The following is a 21,272-nucleotide window of genomic DNA, read 5'->3' on the forward strand; positions in this document are numbered from 1 at the left end:
GCTAGGCCCAAGTTGGTCTTAGTCTGATCAAAGACTAGATTGAGCCTAACTCGATAAAGACTCAGTTGAGTCGCGCCCAAGTCAAGCCAAGTCAGGCTAGACCTAGGTTATAGTTGACTTGAACCTAGGTCGAGTAGAGTCGGTCTAAACCTAGATCAAGCAGAATTGGCCCGAGCCTAGGTCCAATTGAGTTGACACGGCCCCTACTTGAGTTGAGTTAGTCGGGGCCTAAGTTAGCCTTAACTTAGGTCGAGCAAAGTTAGCATGGACCTAGGTTGAGTTGAGTAGGCACATGCCTAGGTTGAGTCATGTTGACCTAAGCCCAGGTTGTGTCAAGTCGACTCGGGCTAGAGTTGAGCTAAGTTAGCCCAGACATAAGTCAACCCAAGTAAGGCCGAACCAGGTCTAGTCGAGTCGACCCAGGTCGAGTGGTGTTAGCCTAGGCTCAAGCCAACCCAAACCAGAGCAAGTTGAGTCAACTCAGGCCCATCTTGAGTCGACTTGACTCATGCCCAAGTCTAGTGGGTTGGACTAAGCCCATGTCAAGTCAAGTTTAGTTTGGTTGAGTTCAAGTGGGATCGAGATAGACTAGGTCAAGTTTGACCAAGTCGAGTTGGGTTCGTGTTGGATTGAGATATCACCTTTAAATTAGGTTTGGACCATGTCAAATTAAGTTAGGTTGATCCACATCAAGTCGAACTTGGTCCAGGTCAATCCAAGTCAGGGTGTCCCGACGCTTAATCAAGTTGGGCTAGGCCTAGGTCAGTTTGGGTTCAATCGGCTTGGCCCAAGTTGAGGCGAGCCTAGGTAGAACTGAGAAAGACTGGGCCAGGTCGAGCCAAGTCGATTTGTGTTTGTGTTGAGTTTAGACATCAAGTACACATTGAGTTAGGGTCATGCTAAGCTAAGTTGAGTCAATCTCACGTTAGGTTGAGTTAAGAGGCTAGGGTTCAAGTTCAGTCGAGTTAGCCTGACCCTATGTTCAATTGAGTTGTGTTGACCCAAGTTAGCCCAAGTCTAATTAGAATTAGATTAGGCCATGCCCAAACCAAGTCGAATTCGTTCGAGTCCAGGACAAGTTAGGTTCAGTTCGGATCAAGACAGATTAGGTCAAGTGAAGTCAACAGGTCGATCAAGTTGACCCCACATCAAATTTAATATAACTGATAAAATAGATTTAATTTAAATTTAATCCAATTTAAATTGAATTAAAAATATTTAAATGAATTTGCTCTAATTAAAATAGACATGAAGTGTATATCCAATATTTTTTATTTTATGTGGATTGATCTAGACTTTCACCCTATGCAGATTTAATATAGACTATCTTTCGATGTGGATTCGATCTATACTATCACCCATGACATAAATTGACTATAATGATTTTTCAGTGTTTGGATTGAGGAGGAGATGTGTGAAGAATTTGAGGAAGTGGATGTGTGAGGATTTGAGATGAGAGTGCGAAGAAAGTCAATATGTTTGGATTGAGATATGTTAAAGTGAGTGTCTGAAGAAAGTTTATTCGAATTTATGACGAATGTGATGATTATGAGGATATTTGAGTTAATTAATTTTTCTCTCAATTATTTCATGTACTGCTAATTAATATTTTTGAAAAAAATACGAATTAATTATCATTATCGAAAAGTTGTTAAAAAAATAATACACAAAATTATATTCGAATAAATATAATTTATTTATTTACAAAATTTAGCCGTTGTTTGTAATTAAAGTATTATTTTCGAACTATGTTGAAATCAACTTTAAACAAAATGTAGATTATGTCAAACTAATAAAATTATAACAAATTACAATAGACACAAATTAATTTATAACTAATTATAATACACAAAAATAAATTTATAACTAATTATAGTACATAAAAATTAATTTATAACTAATTATAATATAGAAAAAAATTTAGAATTTAGAGTTAAAGAGCACTTATCAACAAATTAAATCGATTATAGAACCAATTGTATACAAAACATAAATCTTCATAATTTCTAATTTTAAATTTAAATAAATTTTATTTAAAATAAATTATTTAAGAGGCATTAATTAAATATTTAAGTTTTTTTAAAACATAACTACAAATTTCTATTGTAAATATTTTAAATACAATTTTTTTTTCTCACAACTCCGCAACAGAAAAAGATATACACAAGAAAAAAAAAACACACGAGCAGTATATAAATCTGCAAAAATTAAAACGTACTGGAAAATAAAAACAATGCAATAGACTTAGAAAACAAATAACATAATTAGTTATACCTAAGAATAAACGCACAACATAATCGATTAAAGATCTAAAAATAATGACTAATCGATTATGACTTAGTTTAAAGTATAATATAATCGATTAAGTAGTATATTTTATAAATAATAATTGATTAAATAGTATATTTGCATCACACAAATCTCTCAAATGCTCTCAAGGGAAGTGGACAATGACACTTAAATGTTGTCAAGGGAACACTAACAATCTGCAAATATGAAAACTCAAATGGTGCACAACATGTTCACGGGCACAAGGTTTTGAAACAAAAAATGTTCAAAAAGCAGTTAAACATGCTCTCTGGATTCTTCTGCATGACTCACATGCGAACACTGCGTGCAGAAAATTGTATTTCACATACAGTTCTTGTGCATGTTGTAGCTAAGGGCAATGAAGTAAAATAATCCTAACCTACATGACTTTACTCGCATTGTTTGGTAAATCTTCGCTGTCGAGAGAAGATATAATATGTATACTCACTCCCTTTTCCTTCCGCACACTTTCTCTCACAAACACAAATGATCATTGATATAAATAATTAAATATCTAACACTGTATACCAAACAACGACCCATAAATTGTGATTAATTCATATTCAGACGGCTAATCCTTCATTAGCGGAAGAATACATAACTACGGTCAAAGTCACGTATCGTGTTGAACTTATTTGAAAAAATAACTGCTTGCAGTTTCGTATTTTCTCACATGGTTCGGTAAAAATAAAGTTTTAAAATCAATAATTCGATTTTGAAGTTTTGAATGCATTGATAATATGCAGGAATTCATTAATATGCAATAGACTATTAAAAAGCAAATAATAAAATTATTCTTTTACATGGGAGTCCAATCCCTTAAACGTAAGGCCAGTTAGTTGAGTTCTTCTTCTCCAGTTTTCTACCAACAATCTGGTCATGTTTCTTCCTTTAAATGTACTGAAAAAAAATACAAACTAAATCCAAATTAAAATTCAATAGCCTTCCTTCAATAATCTAATATTTTATAAACTAGTATATTTTTCAAACTTGACATCTACGAAATATGGTAATTGCAGTATTATAAAATAAATAAAAAAATAAATAATAATAAATAGCGAACATCCTTGAAAATCAAACATTAATTAATTAATTTGTCCAAACCAGTGCCTTTCTTTCTTTTCCCTTTTCTTAAAAGAAAAGGAATAAGGAAAGAAAGAAAGAACACTGGATTTGATGGGATGTGTAGGTATGTGTATGTGGGTTGACGGGTAACACAGCTTGGGTTCGTTTTCTGAGTTAGTGTGCGCTGAAGCTGATTACGTATCTACATGCGTGTTCTGTTATTTTCCGATATTTGTTGAAACATCGATCAGCATTCAGCATTCAACCGCATGATCCGATTCGGATCCGAATGCGGGACCGTAACGTAGAGGTCAATTCTCAATAATTCAATGTCAGTACGTAACTGAATCGTGAATTCTCGATCCCAAATCGACAATGTCTTGGGGTTTGGGTTGGAAGAGACCTTCGGAGATCTTCCACCTCACTCTAAGCTATGGCACCGATGATCCGCCGGAGAATCTCGCCCGCACCTCATCCTCTTCCCGCTCCTCTTCCTCCTCCACTTCTTCCTTGTCTTCCTCCGCTTCCACTTCGTCAATCATCTCGCAGGATCAGGACCTCGGGTTTCGCATTGAATTGGATTGGTCGGCGTCGGAGGACGAAGATCAGGTGGCGTTGAAGCTTCAATCGCAGCTCATGGTGGCGCTGCCGATGCCGCAGGACACGGTGGTGGTTGAGCTTACGCCTCGGGACGATGACGAGAGCCTGGTGGATTTGGGAATGAAGGTTGTTAAGCGACGGGAGCCTCTCAGAGCGGTAACAATGACCAAGGTTGTTGCCTCCGGTCAGCAGAGCGACGGAACTGGCGTTTTGATACGCTTGTTGCGCTCCGATTTGCCGTCCTCCACCCCGCCGCCGCCGCCAAACGTTGGAGATGCCGCCGTTGTCGGTTCCGGCAACCACTGGACCAGTCTCTCTGTGCTCAGCCTCTGTGGCTGTGGCTTGTCGGTGAGTGTGGCTTACTCTTTGATGGAACTCTTGCTCCTGTGCTTTATAGCTGCTGCCATGTGAATAATTTGAAGCTACGTGTGGTTTGTGTGATATGTGTAGTTTCCGAAATTGGAAGAGTTATCTTCTATATTCTTCGATAACATATGAAAGATTTAGGTTATGTTTGGATAATGTTAGGAACATGCATTTCTAAATTCTAATGCATGATCCGGAATTTCACGGTATAAAATAAAGAAGGGATAATTTGTTTCTTTAGAAATACAAGTACTTCTGAACTCAAGTAGCATCTAAAAATACACTTGTATTATATTATTATGTTTTCTTGCCTTACTTTTTTTCTCCCTGGCGCTCAGGAAGTGCTTTGTATTTTATAATTGTGGCGAAGTTGAAGTCAAATGTTATTGAGTTGGACCGGGGATGTTTTAAACACGTTATCACTATGTACAGGTATTTCCAGTAGAGCTTACACAATTGCCACACCTTGAGAAACTCTATCTTGATAACAACAGGCTAAGTGTTTTGCCGCCTGAGCTTAGTGAGCTAAGAAGCTTAAAAGTGCTCAGGGTTGACAGCAACATGGTTGTCTCGGTGCCTGGTAAGCTTTCATTGTTTGACTACTACCATTGAGGATAGTGGTAAACTAGTGTGTTCAAGTGTGCCTAGCAGTGATGGAAATATTTGTACGTCCTCTAATAAGTATACTGAGTAAACATTTTCCGACAGATCTACTTGAAAGTAATGAGTAATGTTAGATTACATGCAGCTTCCAACTTTACACAAACATAGAAAGCATGATTGCATTGGGTACGGGAAGTCCTAGCCCCACTTACTGCACTAATGTACTTGATTAACCTTGTGGAGTTGGGGAGCACACCCAATGTTCAATCCTGCAGTATCTACACGTGATATTTCCTTAAGTAACTGATGTACTAATATTAGTGTTGCTTATAAAATAAGTCCTTGTTTCTGATTTTTATTTCTTTGAGCAGCAGAACTGAGACAGTGTATGCAATTGGTGGAGTTGTCATTGGAACATAACAAGCTTGTTAGGCCACTTCTTGACTTCAGGTTTTTGGTTTAGAGGATTTTGTATAAACTAGTCTAGACTCCTCGTATTGCTCTGGTCTTATTGATACCACTTATGGCAGGGCTATGGCTGAATTACGGGTTCTTAGGCTATTTGGAAATCCTCTTGAGTTTCTTCCTGAAATTTTGCCCCTCCACAAACTTCGCCACCTTTCCCTTGCAAATATTAGGATTGTGGCAGATGAAAATTTGAGATCGGTGAATGTGCAAATAGAGGTAGGACTTTGCAAACTAACTAGACTACTCCTGACATTATCCTTTTAAAACATCACATACAATTAAACATGTTTTTTCTTGTCAGTACAGATGGAAAACAGTTCTTATTTTGGTGCTTCTAGGCATAGACTCAGTGCCTTCTTCTCTCTTATATTCCGCTTTTCTTCTTGTCATCACCCTTTACTAGCATCTGCACTGGGAAAGATAATGCAAGACCAAGGAAATAGAGTGTTTATAGGTAAAGATGAGAATGCAGTGCGACAACTTATTAGCATGATAAGTAGTGACAACAGTCATGTGGTATGTTTTACTGGGTCTAGATATCACAATTTCTTAAAACCTTATCTGCTGCTATTTGGTGATTGTCCTTAATATTTTACAGGTTGAACAAGCCTGCTCTGCTCTTTCATCCCTTGCCTCTGGTGATTCCGTAGCATTGCATCTGATGAAAGCAGACATCATGCAACCGATTAGAACAGTTCTGAAATCTGCAGGTCTGGAAGAGGTAATATCTGTACTGCAAGTTGTGGTCAAGTTGGCTTTCACTTCTGATTGTGTGGCTCAGAAGATGTTGACCAAGGATATTTTAAAATCATTGAAAAACTTATGTGCCCATAAAGATCCAGAGGCAAGTTAGTTTCTTTTCATCGACAATGATTAAATTGATTCCTTATATTGCACAGTCATTTAAGTTTTAGGTTTGTCCTTCTATTAGGTACAAAGGCTAGCCCTGTTAGCTGTTGGGAATTTAGCCTTCTGTCTGGAAAATCGTCGCATACTTGTTACTTCTGAAAGCCTACGGGAACTTCTCTTGCGCCTGACTGTTGCAACTGAGCCACGTGTTTGTAAATCTGCTGCTCGTGCTTTGGCAATTCTTGGTTTGTCTTTGCATATATAAAATTCATTTGTTTCTTACGATGTTTTGTCCTGATCATTGAATGGGGTTCTTAATTTTTTGCTTTTGTAGGAGAAAATGAAAACCTTAGGCGTGCAATTAAAGGGAGACAAGTGGCAAAACAGGGACTACGCATACTCTCAATGGATGGAGGTGGAATGAAAGGTCTAGCAACTGTACAAATGCTAAAGGAAATTGAAAAGGGATCAGGAAAACGAATACATGAGTTGTTTGATTTAATATGCGGCACGTCAACAGGAGGAATGCTAGCTGTTGCGCTTGGGATTAAGTTAATGACTTTGGAAGAATGTGAAGATGTATACAAAAATCTTGGTAAGGATGTTGCTTAGGAATGATATATGTCATTTATTTTTTATCAATCTGTTTATTTGGTCTACAATTCTAGATAAACTGATTCAAAACAATTGGCATCAGGGAAGCTTGTTTTTGCGGACTCTGTTCCCAAGGACAATGAAGCTGCTACTTGGAGAGAAAAATTGGATCAACTTTATAAAAGTTCATCACAGAGCTTTAGGGTTGTTGTTCATGGATCAAAAGTATGTATTTCTTTCCTTTATGTTGGTGCGCATTGACATTTACTTGTCATATGTACATGTTTGTCTATCTGTATGTAATAGGGATTTGACAACATACACCCTCCCCCCACCAAATTTTAGGAGTAAGTTAATTAATTATATCTACAAATTTCTTCTACTACCCCCTATGTGCAACTTTTTAATTTACTCTTTCTACTAAATACATATGAGATTTGCTAGCTTACGCCTGCTTAGTTTTTAGAAGAAGTAAGTTAGCAAAGTATAACTTAAATTTCTTAAAATATATCCAAGGTGTAGTTTGCTAATTTATTCATTCTAAAAATCAAGAGGGTGTAAGTTAGTAAATCCTCCTCCCTGCCCAGACATATATAGGGACTTGCTAAAAGTACACCCACTTATTTTAAGATAAACTGTACACCCAGGCATATTTTAAGATAAACTGTACTTAGTTTGCTAACATATTCCTTTTGAAAAACAAGTGGGTGTTTGTTAGCAAACCCTGCCAACACTTGCTAATACACATATAATTTGCTAATGCTCTTCTTCAAACACACACACACACACACATATTTGAAGCATGTGTTATAGAAAATCTTAATGGAAATGAGATACTTCACAATATCAATGTTCATGTTGGCCAATTTTATTTTACATTTGTTAATGCATAACTCATTCTTTTAGGTGAACTTTTAGTTATTTTGACTAAGATATGATCTAGGTACGTGAATTTTCTATGCCCTAAAATGAGTGTTATGACTTATTAACTTGCAGCACAGTGCAGAGCAGTTCGAGAGGTTATTGAAGGAAATGTGTGCTGATGAGGATGGAGATCTAATGATAGATTCTGCTGTGAAAAATGTGCCCAAAGTTTTTGTTGTATCAACCTTGGTGAGCATGATGCCTGCACAGCCCTTCATATTCCGCAATTATCAGGTTCATATTTTTTATTGTTGTTTATAAATGCTGTTAAAATACATTTTTTCATTGTTGTTAATGTGTTGTTTATTTATAATATTTAATTCTCTGTCCCTCTCTGTCTATGTTGTTACTATCTATAATGCAGTACCCTGCTGGAACACCTGAGGTTGCTCTGACAGTATCAGATAGTTTAGGTATCAATGTATTACAATCAACTATAGATGAACAGGTTGGCTATAGGCGCAGTGCTTTCATTGGAAGCTGTAAGCAACAAGTATGGAAGGCCATCAGAGCATCATCTGCTGCTCCATATTATCTAGATGATTTCTCGGATGGTACTGATTACTCTGTTGTTGTTTGCAGCAAATTTCCTGTATTTTAGTCTTAGTTATTTCTATTTCTGTACTGTTTTGACATGTATTTTCTTTCATTCTCCAATGTACCTTAAGATGTCAATCGCTGGCAAGATGGTGCAATAGTGGCAAACAATCCTACAATTTTTGCCATAAGGGAAGCACAACTTCTGTGGCCTGACACAAAAATTGACTGTCTGGTTTCAGTGGGATGTGGTTCTGTTCGAACTAGGGTAGGTAATCTTCTCGGTTTTAATTCTGCTCTACAATAATATTCTGTGTTCCGAAAAGAAGATCAAGGGTTTGGATAGTTATTCATTGTAACCCTTGTTTCATAGGTCTGTAAACATGAAATTAAAAAAAATGATATTGAAATTATGGGATTTTAGGTATAGAAGGAGGTAGAGAGATATAAGAGAATGAAATACTTTATTGATATTAACTAAGATGTTTTACAATGTTTTGACGTGTTTATAAAATTTAAAGCACTAACCCGTATTTATACTAATCATAATCCTGACTAATTAGAAAAATAAATCATGATAAGGAAATGTGGTAACTTAAGCAATAGTGAAGAAATAGGAAAACTAATCCTAGACGAGAGTCTAAGTTATGACAAGATATTTTTGGATATTTCCATAATCCATATATTCTAATAAATGTGATTAGTAATTTTTGATTTTTTGAAGATGTCTCACTGACTACTGAAGTTTGTAAGTTTGTTTTTTTACTGTTCTACATTAATACTTCTGTAGGCACGAAAAGGAGGTTGGCGGTATCTGGATACGGGGCAGGTATTGATTGAAAGTTCATGTTCTGTTGATCGAGTGGAGGAAGCTTTAAGTACATTGCTACCTATGCTTCCTGAGATACAATATTTTCGTTTCAATCCAGGTATAATATTTATGCCTTTTGATTTTGGGAATGAAGAATCTTTCCTTGCCTTTAAATTCTGTTGAATGTAACGGGCTTAGCCCATAGTTTATATTATTCTGTTATTGTTTTCATTTATAAATAATCACCCCTATGTCTGGATTTTACACCAGGGATATGAATCCTATATTTATTTTCTTCATTCTTAACAGATTCAATTTTCAGTAGTTTCCTATTTTCTCTCAATTTTAGCTCCATTTATTTTCTTTGTTTGATAAAGAAGTCTATTTCCAGGGTAGACATTCTTGGAAAGAACTTTAATTCTCATTAAGTGTTCTTGGTATTTTTACTTGCAGTTGATGAACGCTGTGATATGGAACTTGATGAGACAGATCCAACGAACTGGCTAAAGTTGGAATCTGCAATTGAAGAGTATATACAAAAGAATCATCAAGCATTTGAAAATGTGTGTGAGAGATTGCTCCTTCCTTTCCATCATGAGGAGAAGTGGTCAGAAAATCTTAGACATAAATTACCCAAGACAAAGGAATCACTTGAGGGTATTGTGGATTATATGTTGTCTGTACTGTAAAATTTCTCTTTCATCGATCCCCTTAGACATTATGATTCTTCTGTTTTATTTTATCAGGAACCAATGGCCCAACCTTAGGGTGGAGGCGTAATGTACTACTTGTTGAAGCTTCACATAATCCAGATTCTGGAAAAGTGATCCACCATGCCCGGGAACTTGAGTCATTTTGTGCTCGTAATGGCATACGTCTGTCCTTCATACAGGGTTTGTCTGGGATTGTGAAGACAGTGCCATCAACAACATTCCCAACGCCATTTGCATCACCTTTGTTTACAGGAAGCTTCCCTTCAAGTCCCCTCATGTATAGTCCTGATCTTGGTCAGAGGATTGGACGAATTGATTTGGTCCCACCGTTAAGTTTGGATGGTCAATTGGGAAAAACAGTTGCATCACCCCCGATGTCTCCTCGAGGACTTCGACAGCTCTCTTTTCCTGTTAAATCATTGCATGAGAAATTGCAGAATTCACCACAAGTGGGTGTTATACATTTGTCTCTTCAAAATGATTCTAATGGCTTAATTGTGAGGTATTTGCTAGTATGATTAATTGCTTTCATGAATTTCTGTTCACTGTCACTAGTTATTTTGTCTGTGCGCATAGAATCTTGATGCTGTTGTCCTTTTATTTAGTTGGCACAATGATGTGTTTGTTGTGGCTGAACCTGGAGAGCTTGCCGAGAAATTTCTACAAAATGTTAAATTCAGTTTGTTGTCAACAATGAGGAGCAATCGCAGAAAGGGCGCAACTCTCCTGGCAAATATTTCTACTATTTCTGATTTAGTTGCCTTTAAACCTTATTTTCAAATTGGAGGCATTGTCCACCGATACCTAGGCCGTCAAACCCTAGTATATCTTCTTTCCCTTGTGCTTCTTTATACATTTTTTAAATCAGATTAATCTATCTATTAGAAACTTAAGTTTTTTTTATATAGGTTATGGAAGATGATCAAGAAATTGCTTCATATATGTTTCGCAGAACTGTCCCTTCTATGCACCTATCACCTGAGGATGTAAGATGGATGGTATGTGTTCTTTGCTTCCACTTTACTGTCCTTTGGAAGTAAATTTTATAGCTTCACTCAATCAAACTGCTAAGAACTTTCATATTGGCTGTTACCCAATGTTCACTATCATCATCTGAACTGGAGTTTTAAGATATGGAATGGTATTTGGGTGTTGGTCACTTGATTATACATGATTCACTTTTATATAGTGAAAGAAGTAGTACATATCCTAATACTAATCACCACCTTGTATTGCTCTTGGTTTATATGGCTTAATTTGTTTCTGTTGCTAACTTTCATTCGTGGGTGATTCTTCAATCTGGTTTTGTACATGGATGCCTTATTTTGGAGAATATGAACATGTGGACAGAGCAAGAGTCTATTTCAATTTTTTTTTTCTTGAAGAATTTTGAGCAATTTCACTATTTGAATTAGATCTTTACTGTGACACGACACTAGCTTTGGCTGATTTTTGAAGCATCTGAATTGTGTAGGCAGTGTAAATTTAAAGATCATCTACAGCCATTATTTTGCTAGTTAGGGTGTCTGATTTTATTAGTGAAAGAAGGGATAAAGCATTTTAGTATGTTTTATCATATCAATAGAATAAAAAACGCCCTTTGGTTCAAATAAGATTGACAAGTTCACAATTATGAATTTTACTTCTCTAGAGTGAGTGATTAATTTTTTTGGAGGTGAAGTGCAGAGTTATAACGTATGATACAAAAGTCAATGGTGTGATATTCTAATAAAATAATACATATTATGGCACGCTATAAAGTCTGTCTCTAGGGTACACTTCATAGTTGTCAAATCCCATTATAATCATTTGGTATAGGTTCTTAATATAAATCAGAGCCATGCTTTCCCTCGTTGATTGTTTCAAAGTAAGATGTATATAGTGTTTGGTTGGATAGATGAAGGGAGAGAGGAGGGCCCGGGGTTATGGGGAAATATGTGGATGTTACGGTGTTGTATGACATCTTTGTTATCTACTACACCACTAATTTCCCTGGTGTAGTAGGGATATAGAGGACCCGTGTCATATTCGTGGATTTGTTGACTCATTGTTGCTTTCTCCTTTTACTGGTATCTTGAATTACCTAGGTTGGAGCTTGGAGAGACAGGATCATAATATGCACAGGGACACATGGACCTACTGCTGCTCTTATAAAGGCCTTTCTGGACTCCGGTGCCAAGGCTATTGTTTGTCCTTCAAATGAACCTCCAGAGTCTCAGACGACCAATGTTGACGGTTACAAAGAGTTGAATGGGGTGGAAAATGGAAAATTTGAAATTGGAGAGGATGAAGCAGATGATGAGAACATACCCAGCAGTCCAGTAAGTGACTGGGAAGATAGTGACCCTGAGAGAAATGGGGACCGCACTTTGTCTTTTTGGGACGATGATGAAGAGGAACTGTCACATTTTGTTTGCCACTTGTATGATTCATTGTTCAGGGAAGGTGCTAGTATCAATGTTGCTTTGCAACATGCTCTTGCCTCGTATAGAAGAATGAGGTATGTGTGCCATCTCCCCGGCGTACAATAATTTTGATCACTTAATCTTACATAATAAAAGACGAAATAAAGGATGAGCGAGGGGGAAAAGATAAGCAGCGGAGTCTGTATGAGATCATGTTCTATTAAATATAGTCGATAACCAGTTTTGAGGCTCTTAAAAGATGTGCTTTTCATTGTTGTTTGCTTATTATCCCTTGCTATTTTATTCAGTTTCTTGTTCATCAGTTCCTATGTAACTATGTAACTGTAACGACATTGGAGGAGCATCAGGGCTTCCTATTATATGTATTATAGTCACACATTGTCATGCCTTTTGTTTGAGCCAATCAGATATTCCAAAGCTAAAAAGAAATAGAGACCAATATTTTGTGATATTGAATTTTATTCACATACATAAATGTTTTTCCATATACAGAAATTACGATATCCATACAAAACCAACACATAATCGATCATCATGCATACATAATCGATTGACTTATGCTTACCTATATTTTCTCCTCTCCACTGACCACCACTGCAATAGCTCCGCGACCACACAGGGATCAAATGACACTCCCCACCACCCTCTTTCAACAAGAGCCTCACACACAAACAACTCTCACGAATTCTATCAAACACCGAATGTATTCTCAGCACCAACCAAGTAAGCATGAGAATGACCATACACTTACACGCCTATTTATTTCAGTTTTTTAAACTCCATCTACCAATAGTCAAGGAATAACTACATCTTTTATGAGAATCTCTGCATGCTCCAATCGTGAAAAACTTGACGTGCATGGTAGATAAAGCGAGGTTTAAATAGTAGTTTCACCTGTGGTTTTCCTCCTCTCCCTTTGCATGTGAGTGAGGCAGTGAAAGGGAGCAATCGACGCATTTTCTCGCCTTCATTTTCCTTCACATCATTAGATCCAAACGGCGGCTCTTCAACCTGCTTTTCCATCTTCGTCTACAGTCCATCACTGAAAGCAAATCGGACGTAAGAGAGAGCTAGTAGTGTAATTCTATTCACAACAAGATCAAATGACAAGGTATTTAGACAAAAGTAATAAATACAGTATACACTTAATATAAAACGATTTTTTTTAATGAAGATTAGTTAAAAATATCTAAATTTACAATATACTTACAAATTAATTAAATCTTTAATTTTTTTAACTATTCTAAAACGTTAAATTTAGAGGTTTGATAAAATTTATATGTTTTATTTTAAAAAATATAATAACTATACGAATAAACCCATTATGTTTATCAACAATCAATCAAGTTGATAAATTAAAGAAATCAACCTATTTATTTTTTTAAAGTTTTTATAGTATAATTTAAGGAGAAAACATATGATATGATACAATTAAATAATAATAGCAATAACAATAGTTATGGTATGATAGTGATTATGTATTGTTCATGGTAGTAACAATGATGAAGACAATAAAATTCTCCGTAACAATCTAAGCACATTGAACAATAAAAATAATAGATAGTGATAGTTGTGATAACAATTGTGTTTGGAATTCAGGATTTAAACGTGTCCACAATAATAAGAACATAGTGAAAATAGTGATGATGATGAAAATAATCACAATAAGATAATAAGATGGTGATTTTGTAACTAGAGGTGAAAAAGTAAATTGAACTTATTGGACCAAGATAAATTGATCACTCACATGACAAAATAGACTAATTTATTTACTCGTCCACTTTAACAAATTATTATGAAAATTTAAATTTTAAATTTTTTATTTTAATTTGTTAAATTTAAGTTAAAAAATTTCATTTTAATTGTGATTAGTATAGACAATAGTAATAAGAACATAGTGAAAATAGTGATGATGATGACAATAATCATAACAATGATAATAATAAGATAATAAGATGGTGATTTTGTAACTAGAGGTGAAAAAGTAAATTGGACTTATTGGACCAAGATAAATGGATCACTCACATGACAAAATAAACTAATTTATTTACTCGTCCACTTTAAAAAATTATTATGAAAATTTAAATTTTAAGTTTTTCATATTAATTTGTTAAATTTAAGTTAAAAAATTTCATTTTAATTGTGATTAGTACAGACAATTATTAGTCTATAACTATATCTATATAACTTTTTTTTCTTAGGATCTCTTTTAATGCATATTTGTTTGTTTGTTTTTGTGATGGTGTTGCCTTCATGACCGATTGAATTTTCATGGATTTTTGTTGAAGTTGGCGGAAGCTTGATGAAGGAGATGAAACAAGGACGGTTGCAATGGAACTATGAGTTCCTTGAAGGTGCATGAAGAGTAGGCAGAGTGATTGGTTGGGCCATATCACTTGGAAAGGTGAAAAAGAAGATCAAGGTGTCTATCCTAAAGAGTATAGTCAAAGGAGTGAGAAAGCTTGCAAACTTGGGTAACAATTCACTCATATATTGATCTTAGAAAAATGAGAGCAAAGCACCTCAATTTATAGGAGAGAAGGCTGAACATTTTTTAGCCAAAATTTGAAAATTCAAAATAAAACTCTCTAAAGAGAAGGTGCCATGTGGAGTCATGCTTTCCATGTTTAGCTCACACCTTTCATGCTAAATCCTCTCCACTCCTAGGCTGCCATGTGGATGTCCATGTGCTCCATGCCAAGGTAATTTTCGTCCTCCAATATACTCTAGATGTTTTAGGGTTACATTGGGCTCAACGAAATCCAATTGTTACCCTAACTAATCACTTTTAACCCTAATTAGACCTATTTTACTATTGGCCCAAATACAAGCGCTAAAAACCTATACTACTTGGCCCAAATATTTGGTCCAATTATTTTATGTTATTAGGCCCAATACATGGCCTATGAAATCCTCAACAACTTTATACAATTTATTTAAGCTAAAGCTTGACCCAAAAATAATGTTGACTAGTCAGTAGAAACTCAATCTTCTTGTGTTCTTCTGGCCAAAACTCTAGTTTATGTTTTGATGACTTGGAGATATTCTTGGATATGTTTGTACACTCATTCACCCTAGAACTGCCCTCTTGATTGGGCCTACAAAAATAAACAAAAGCCCAATTAAACCCATATGTGCAAATAAATCCATAAACAACCTCTAGGTCTTCATCCTCCTTATTATGTGGTTGTGTGTGGTTGAGGACTCTGCCGTCATCCCCTCCTTCTTGAGAGGATTTGTCCTTAGATCTACAAGGTTGATATTGAACAACAGCCTTATTCCTGCTTTGAAAACTAAGCTCGTCCTCCTGGATCAAGTGACCATTTGTTGGAGTCATCAAACAAATCAAATGAGTTAGTTTCAGCAGTTGTATAAAAATCAGTCTTATTAAGTTGCCATTCCTCTTGTTTTTCTATTGTTTTTGTCAACTTTTCACAAGATTTCATTAGAGAGGAGTACATAATTTTCTTTACTATATTTTTCCTCTCTTGTTCTAGAATTTTATTACTAGACTCATTAGACACTACCTTTTGTTCTAGAAGAGCTAGTGATTTTTCAGTTTTTACTTTTTGTTTTAATCTTATTTGATCATCTAACACCTGAGAAGGTGTTAAAGGATAAAAAAGATATTTATTTTTTCATGTGTGAAGGTAATCTCGTTGGTACAACCATTATTCACGGAGTTTTTAGCAAATTGCTATGGTCGTTTCAATAAGACATGACAAGTTTCCATAGGACCTACATCACATAAAATTTTATCTTTATAGATGCCTACAAATAACTCGACTTTCACTTGTAGGTTAACTGTCAATTCCCCTGTTAGCCACTTAAGCTTATAAAGTATGGAATGGGGAATGACATACAACATGACCTATTATCCACAATGAGAGAATAAATATTTTCTAAAATTTTACGTGTATGAAATACATTCTCTCTTTGTGAATCAGATAGAGGACTAGACTGATTGTCAAGGTTACGCTGAATCATGAGCAATCCACCCTCACAAGGATAGGTTTTCTTACTTATTTTGTCCTCGTTTTCTCTTTTTAATTTCATTTGTACTTGGTCATTTACCACTTGTGAAGGTATTAAAGGATAAAGTACAAACTTTTTTTCCCTGTGGATAAAAGTTATCTCGTTGGTAAGATCATCATGGGTAGTTTTCTTTTCAAATTGCCATGGTATTCCCAATAAGATATGACAAGCTTCCATGGGTACTACATCACATAAAACATCATCTTTGTAATTCCCCATAGAAAGATTGACTTTTACATGCTTATCTATAGTTAAGTCCCCATCTTCATTAAGCCATTGAAGTTTATAAGGTTTTGGGTGGGGTATAACTTGTAGATCAAGCTTTTCAACCAACCTAGTGCTACAACAGTTGCAACAAGATCCATTATCCACAATGAGAGAACAAGTGTTTTTTAAAATTTTACATCTTGTGTGAAAGATGTTCTCTCTTTGAGTTTCATGTTTCATGCTAGGTTGATTGTTGAGGGTTCTTTTGATCATCAATAATTCTCCCTCACATGGATATGCTCCCTTACTTTTCTTTTTTTTCCTCTTCCCTGCTAGACTTATTCTCTTGGCTAATATATTCATCCTTACCTCTTAAGGTCATGGTTCTCCTATTTGGGCATTGGGATGCTATATGGCCTCTACCAAAACATTTAAAACATTGTATGCCTCTAGTGTGGGCTTGTGGGGTAGATACATCCTTTCCTAGGATCTTGGGAGTTTCTACTTTGGATTTATCTTTTGAAAAAACTATCCTCTCTTTCCTTTTTGTACTCTTTCTTGGGATAAGAGTTAGAGTAAGAGCTCTCCTTGCGACTTGACCATTTTCTCAAAATTTGTTGTTCAACTTTTATACAAAGTTGGATCAAGTCATTCAAGTCCATGTATGACAAGAGTTCTACTTTATCTCTTATCTCAAGATTGAGACCACTAAGGAACCTTGCTATGGTGGTGGATTCTTCCTCCCTAATAAAGGCTTTCATCATGTAAAGCTCAATCTTTTGCCTATACTCCTCTACACTCATGTTCTTTTGTTGGAGTCTTTGGAGATTGTCCATCAACTCCCTATTGTAGTAAGAAGGAATATGACGGCCTCTCAAGGCTCCTCTAAGGTTATTCCAATATTCAATGGGAGGGTCATTGTGGAGGCGTCTATTTCTCTCTAGGGTTGTCCACCAATACATAGCATTTCCTTGAAAGCTTAAAGTGGCTAAGGGTACCTTCCTCTCCTCACTAACATGATGACAAGAAAAAAGTTGTTATACTTTTATTTACCAATCTAAGTAAGTCTCAACATTTTCCTTCCCATAAAAATAAGGTAGGTCTACCCTAGTTTCTTTACGTTGGCTTTCTCTTCTAGTTCTTCTAGGCGGAGGTTGATAATATTCATTTACTCTCATACTCCCCTCAGCATCTGAGTCACTCGACCTAGAACTAAATGCATGTGATTTTTTTAATTTTCTAATGTATCCATATTTTTCTTTAAAAATTTTCAACTCTTCTTCTAAGATTTCAAGATGGGCATCTCTTTATTTCTTTTCATCCAAAATTTGAGCTTCATGTTGCAATTGTCTAAATGATAGTGATTGAAAATCTCTAGCCAATTGTTTCAAAAGAGATTTTGTAGATTTCTTATCACTTTCAGTGTGACTAGAAGAATGAGTAGACATGTTTAGAGTTATGTGATAAAAGTAATTTCCAAAGAGAAAGATAAATGGAGTGAAGTAGGTAATTTCCAGGAAAGGGAGGTGGATCGGTAGGATCTCTTAAGTACCAAGTCTTTCCTTGCTAGGTACTATCCCACAACACTTTCCCAAACCTTTCTGTAAGCAATTTACTTAGAGCACAATCAAAGATGAAAACAAAATTTTAATGCAAGAAATATGCAAAGCAATAAAAGACACAAATGAAAATTGCTATCTAGAAAGCTTTTAAGCTAGGCGTTTCCTAAGGTGAGGCTTCTTGGCACTTTGAACCTTGAAGACACACTCACCGACTAAAACGAATTTAATCCACTAATTAATCAAAAGTTTTGCAAATTACAACTCAAAGAAATACAAAGAAAATTAAGGCCAACAATTTTTATGCACAAAAATTAGATGCCTATTCTATGCACTCCACCACTTGTACTCCTTTTGGTATTTTGTGTATATTTTAGAGAGGTCAAACAAGTTTAAAACAACAAAACTCAAATTTAAAAATAAGGACTACTGCAAATGGAGTTGATAATTGACATGACTTGAAAGAGTGATCAAGAAATTGACAAGCAAAACATTCAGGTTCATAAGAAAAGGTAGCACACAAATTGATTCCTAGAGAATGGAACTAGAATAGATTAATAAAACCAAAATGGCACTACAGACTTTTTGTGTCAAATTTTTTCTCAACTTGCCAAATTTATGATGGAAAGATTACTTCATATTTGAATTTGAAATTTAAACCACAAAAACTTCAATGTGTAAGCTCAATATTGGTGTAAAATTTCACAAAAACAGTGCGCCAAATAATTGTAATAAGTTTTTCAAATTCACTGCTGATTCAAATTTTCCAGAGTCAGATTTTTTTACACTATCTATTTTTCATTTATCATTTTTTTTCTATTTTGAATTTTGATGTACTTTTTTTCATTCTTTCTTAATACATCAAACTATTCAAATCCAGAATTTCAGAATTTTTAACCAACAAAATTAATTTTGATAAACGTTTTCAACCAGCACAGAAACTGTAAAACAGAGAAATCCTAAACTGGAATTAAAAACAAATTGGAAACTTAAAAAACATAATGGAATTGAATGGAAATTGAACTTGTATGGAACTAACAACAAGTATGAACTCAAATATTAAAAAATAAAAATGCACCAAAGCTCAAATTCAAAATTAAAATTGTACTCAAATTAAAAACAAACAACCAAATAAAAAACAATAAGCACCACTTAGAATTGATGACATTATAGGATGAACATGACTAGGCATTACTTGAATGGATTCAAAAATCGAAATGACTAAAATAAAATGTGAATGCACCGATTAAAACAGAAAGAACAACTCAATTAAAATAAAAATAGCACACCTCACTCGATGAAAACCTAAAACACATTGAAATGGACAGTTCGAGAATTGGAAGAGTTTGAATCGATTAAAATTGCCAAAAACATCATAAAATGATTTGTAACTTGAATTTAAAACACAAGACAACCAAAATAGTATATGAACAACACGGAAATGAAGAAAACACAAAAATTAATTGAAGAGAAGACACTTATCTCTTGAAGAACGAAAGCTCATGATACCAAATGATGGTGTTGTCTTCATGACCGATTGAATTTCCTTGGACTTTTGTTGGAGTTGGAGGAAGCTAGATGAAGGAGATGGAACAAGGAGGGCTTCAGTGGAGCTATGAGTTTCTTGAAGGTGCATGAAGAGTAGGGGAGTGATTGGTTGGGCCATATCACTTGGAGAGGTGAAGAAGAAGATCAAGGTGTCTATTCTAGAGAGTCTAGACAAGGGAGTGAGAAAGCTAGCAAACTTGGGCAACAATTCACTCATATATTAATCTTAGAAAAATGAGAGTCAAGCACCTTAATTTATAGGAGAAAAGGCTGAACATTTTCGAGCCAAAATTTGAAAATTCAAAATAAAACTCTAAAATGAGAAGTTACCACGTGGAGTCATGCTTTCCATGTTTAGCTCACACCTTGCATGCTAAATCCTCTCCACTCCTAGGCTCTCATGTGGATGTCCATGTGCTCCATGACAAAGTAATTTTCATTCTCCAATATACCCTAGAATTTTTAAGGTTACAATGGGCTCAAAGAAGTCCAATTGTTACCATAACTAGTCACTTTTAACCCTAACTAGACCTATTTTACTATTGATCCAAATAAAGCCCAAAAACCTATGCTACTTGGCCCAAATATTTGGTCCAATTATTTTATGCTACTAGACCCAATACATGGCCCATGAAATCATAAACAAATTTATACAATTTATTTAAGCTAAAGCTTGATCCAAAAATAATGTTGACTAGTTAGTAGAAACTAGGTCTTCTTGTGTTTTTTTGACCAAAGATCTAGTTTATGTTTTGATGAGTTGGAGATATTATTGGATATGTTTGTACATTCCTTCACCCTAAACCCTAAACCAGTGATTGTGTGAATAAATGGAGACAAAAATTTGAGACTGGATATATTTGGCTATCCTTGCATTGTATGAAGAAACTTACAAAAAGCCATTTGGAGGAGATGACATTACAAATATACCCTTGCCTTTTAAGAATCCATTCTTTTTATATTGGTATAAATATCAACAAGTAAACTCTTAAGTACTTTTAATTTCATACATGTTTTTAATTTGAATTATCCATGGTTGAAATGTGCTAACTTTGAACATTTTATGATTGATAATGGTAACATGGTCATAATTTGTTTATTTGCACTTTATATGGTTGATAGTGGTAATAGGGACACCTCTTGTTTAGCATACATATGACCTATAATTGATTATGAAATGTTTTATTTTTTATTTATTCCATTTCTTGGCGTGACAATTTTCTTGACTTGAAAATGATTGCAATGGAACCTTCAAATCTAGAAAACTAAAATCGGAGTGGTGATTTGCATAAAGATCAAGTAGTCATAGTTTAGTTTGTTACACACACTCTAATCGATTTCATCTTAAATCCATTTCTCATTAATATACCAGAAAAATATGTCATCATTGTAGGTCAAATTAATAAAATAATAAATAATTCTTATATTATAAATTATCGGTGACATTTAATCCAAGAAGACAATAAACTTTGAAGTCTACAAATTATGATCATTAAAATAAATAAATTTTATTTGATTAAGTTAGTAAGAATTATATTGTGTTGGTCGGTATCGGACGAGTCAGTCACTCGGTTTCGGTGGCTGACCGACCATGTCAAAGCACATTTCAAGGCACTTAATAAATGACAACAACGATAGTTACCAAAGTATTTTATGA

General features: G+C 35.0%; 1 protein-coding gene across 2 annotated transcripts; it reads left to right on the forward strand.

Annotated features, from left to right (window-relative positions):
• The first annotated feature begins 3,388 nt into the window (after positions 1 to 3,388).
• LOC137806685 (phospholipase A I) lies at positions 3,389 to 12,715 on the forward strand. 2 transcript variants are annotated; one of them, XM_068606920.1, is made up of 18 exons: positions 3,389 to 4,323; positions 4,774 to 4,921; positions 5,316 to 5,394; positions 5,475 to 5,628; positions 5,719 to 5,928; positions 6,011 to 6,256; positions 6,344 to 6,506; positions 6,596 to 6,856; positions 6,959 to 7,080; positions 7,852 to 8,013; positions 8,144 to 8,333; positions 8,448 to 8,584; positions 9,107 to 9,245; positions 9,581 to 9,784; positions 9,874 to 10,342; positions 10,446 to 10,662; positions 10,749 to 10,838; positions 11,928 to 12,715. In XM_068606920.1, exons 1-18 carry the CDS (start codon positions 3,751 to 3,753, stop codon positions 12,369 to 12,371), a joined length of 4,008 nt encoding a protein of 1,335 aa, XP_068463021.1. In that variant the 5' UTR covers positions 3,389 to 3,750; the 3' UTR covers positions 12,372 to 12,715. The 2 variants fall into 2 exon arrangements, with proteins under 2 accessions (XP_068463021.1, XP_068463022.1); XM_068606921.1 differs by having other exon boundaries at positions 5,319 to 5,394.
• The last annotated feature ends 8,557 nt before the right edge of the window (positions 12,716 to 21,272 follow it).

The sequence above is a fragment of the Phaseolus vulgaris genome, chromosome 3, assembly GCF_000499845.2.
Source record: "Phaseolus vulgaris cultivar G19833 chromosome 3, P. vulgaris v2.0, whole genome shotgun sequence".
Taxonomy (NCBI): domain Eukaryota; kingdom Viridiplantae; phylum Streptophyta; class Magnoliopsida; order Fabales; family Fabaceae; genus Phaseolus; species Phaseolus vulgaris.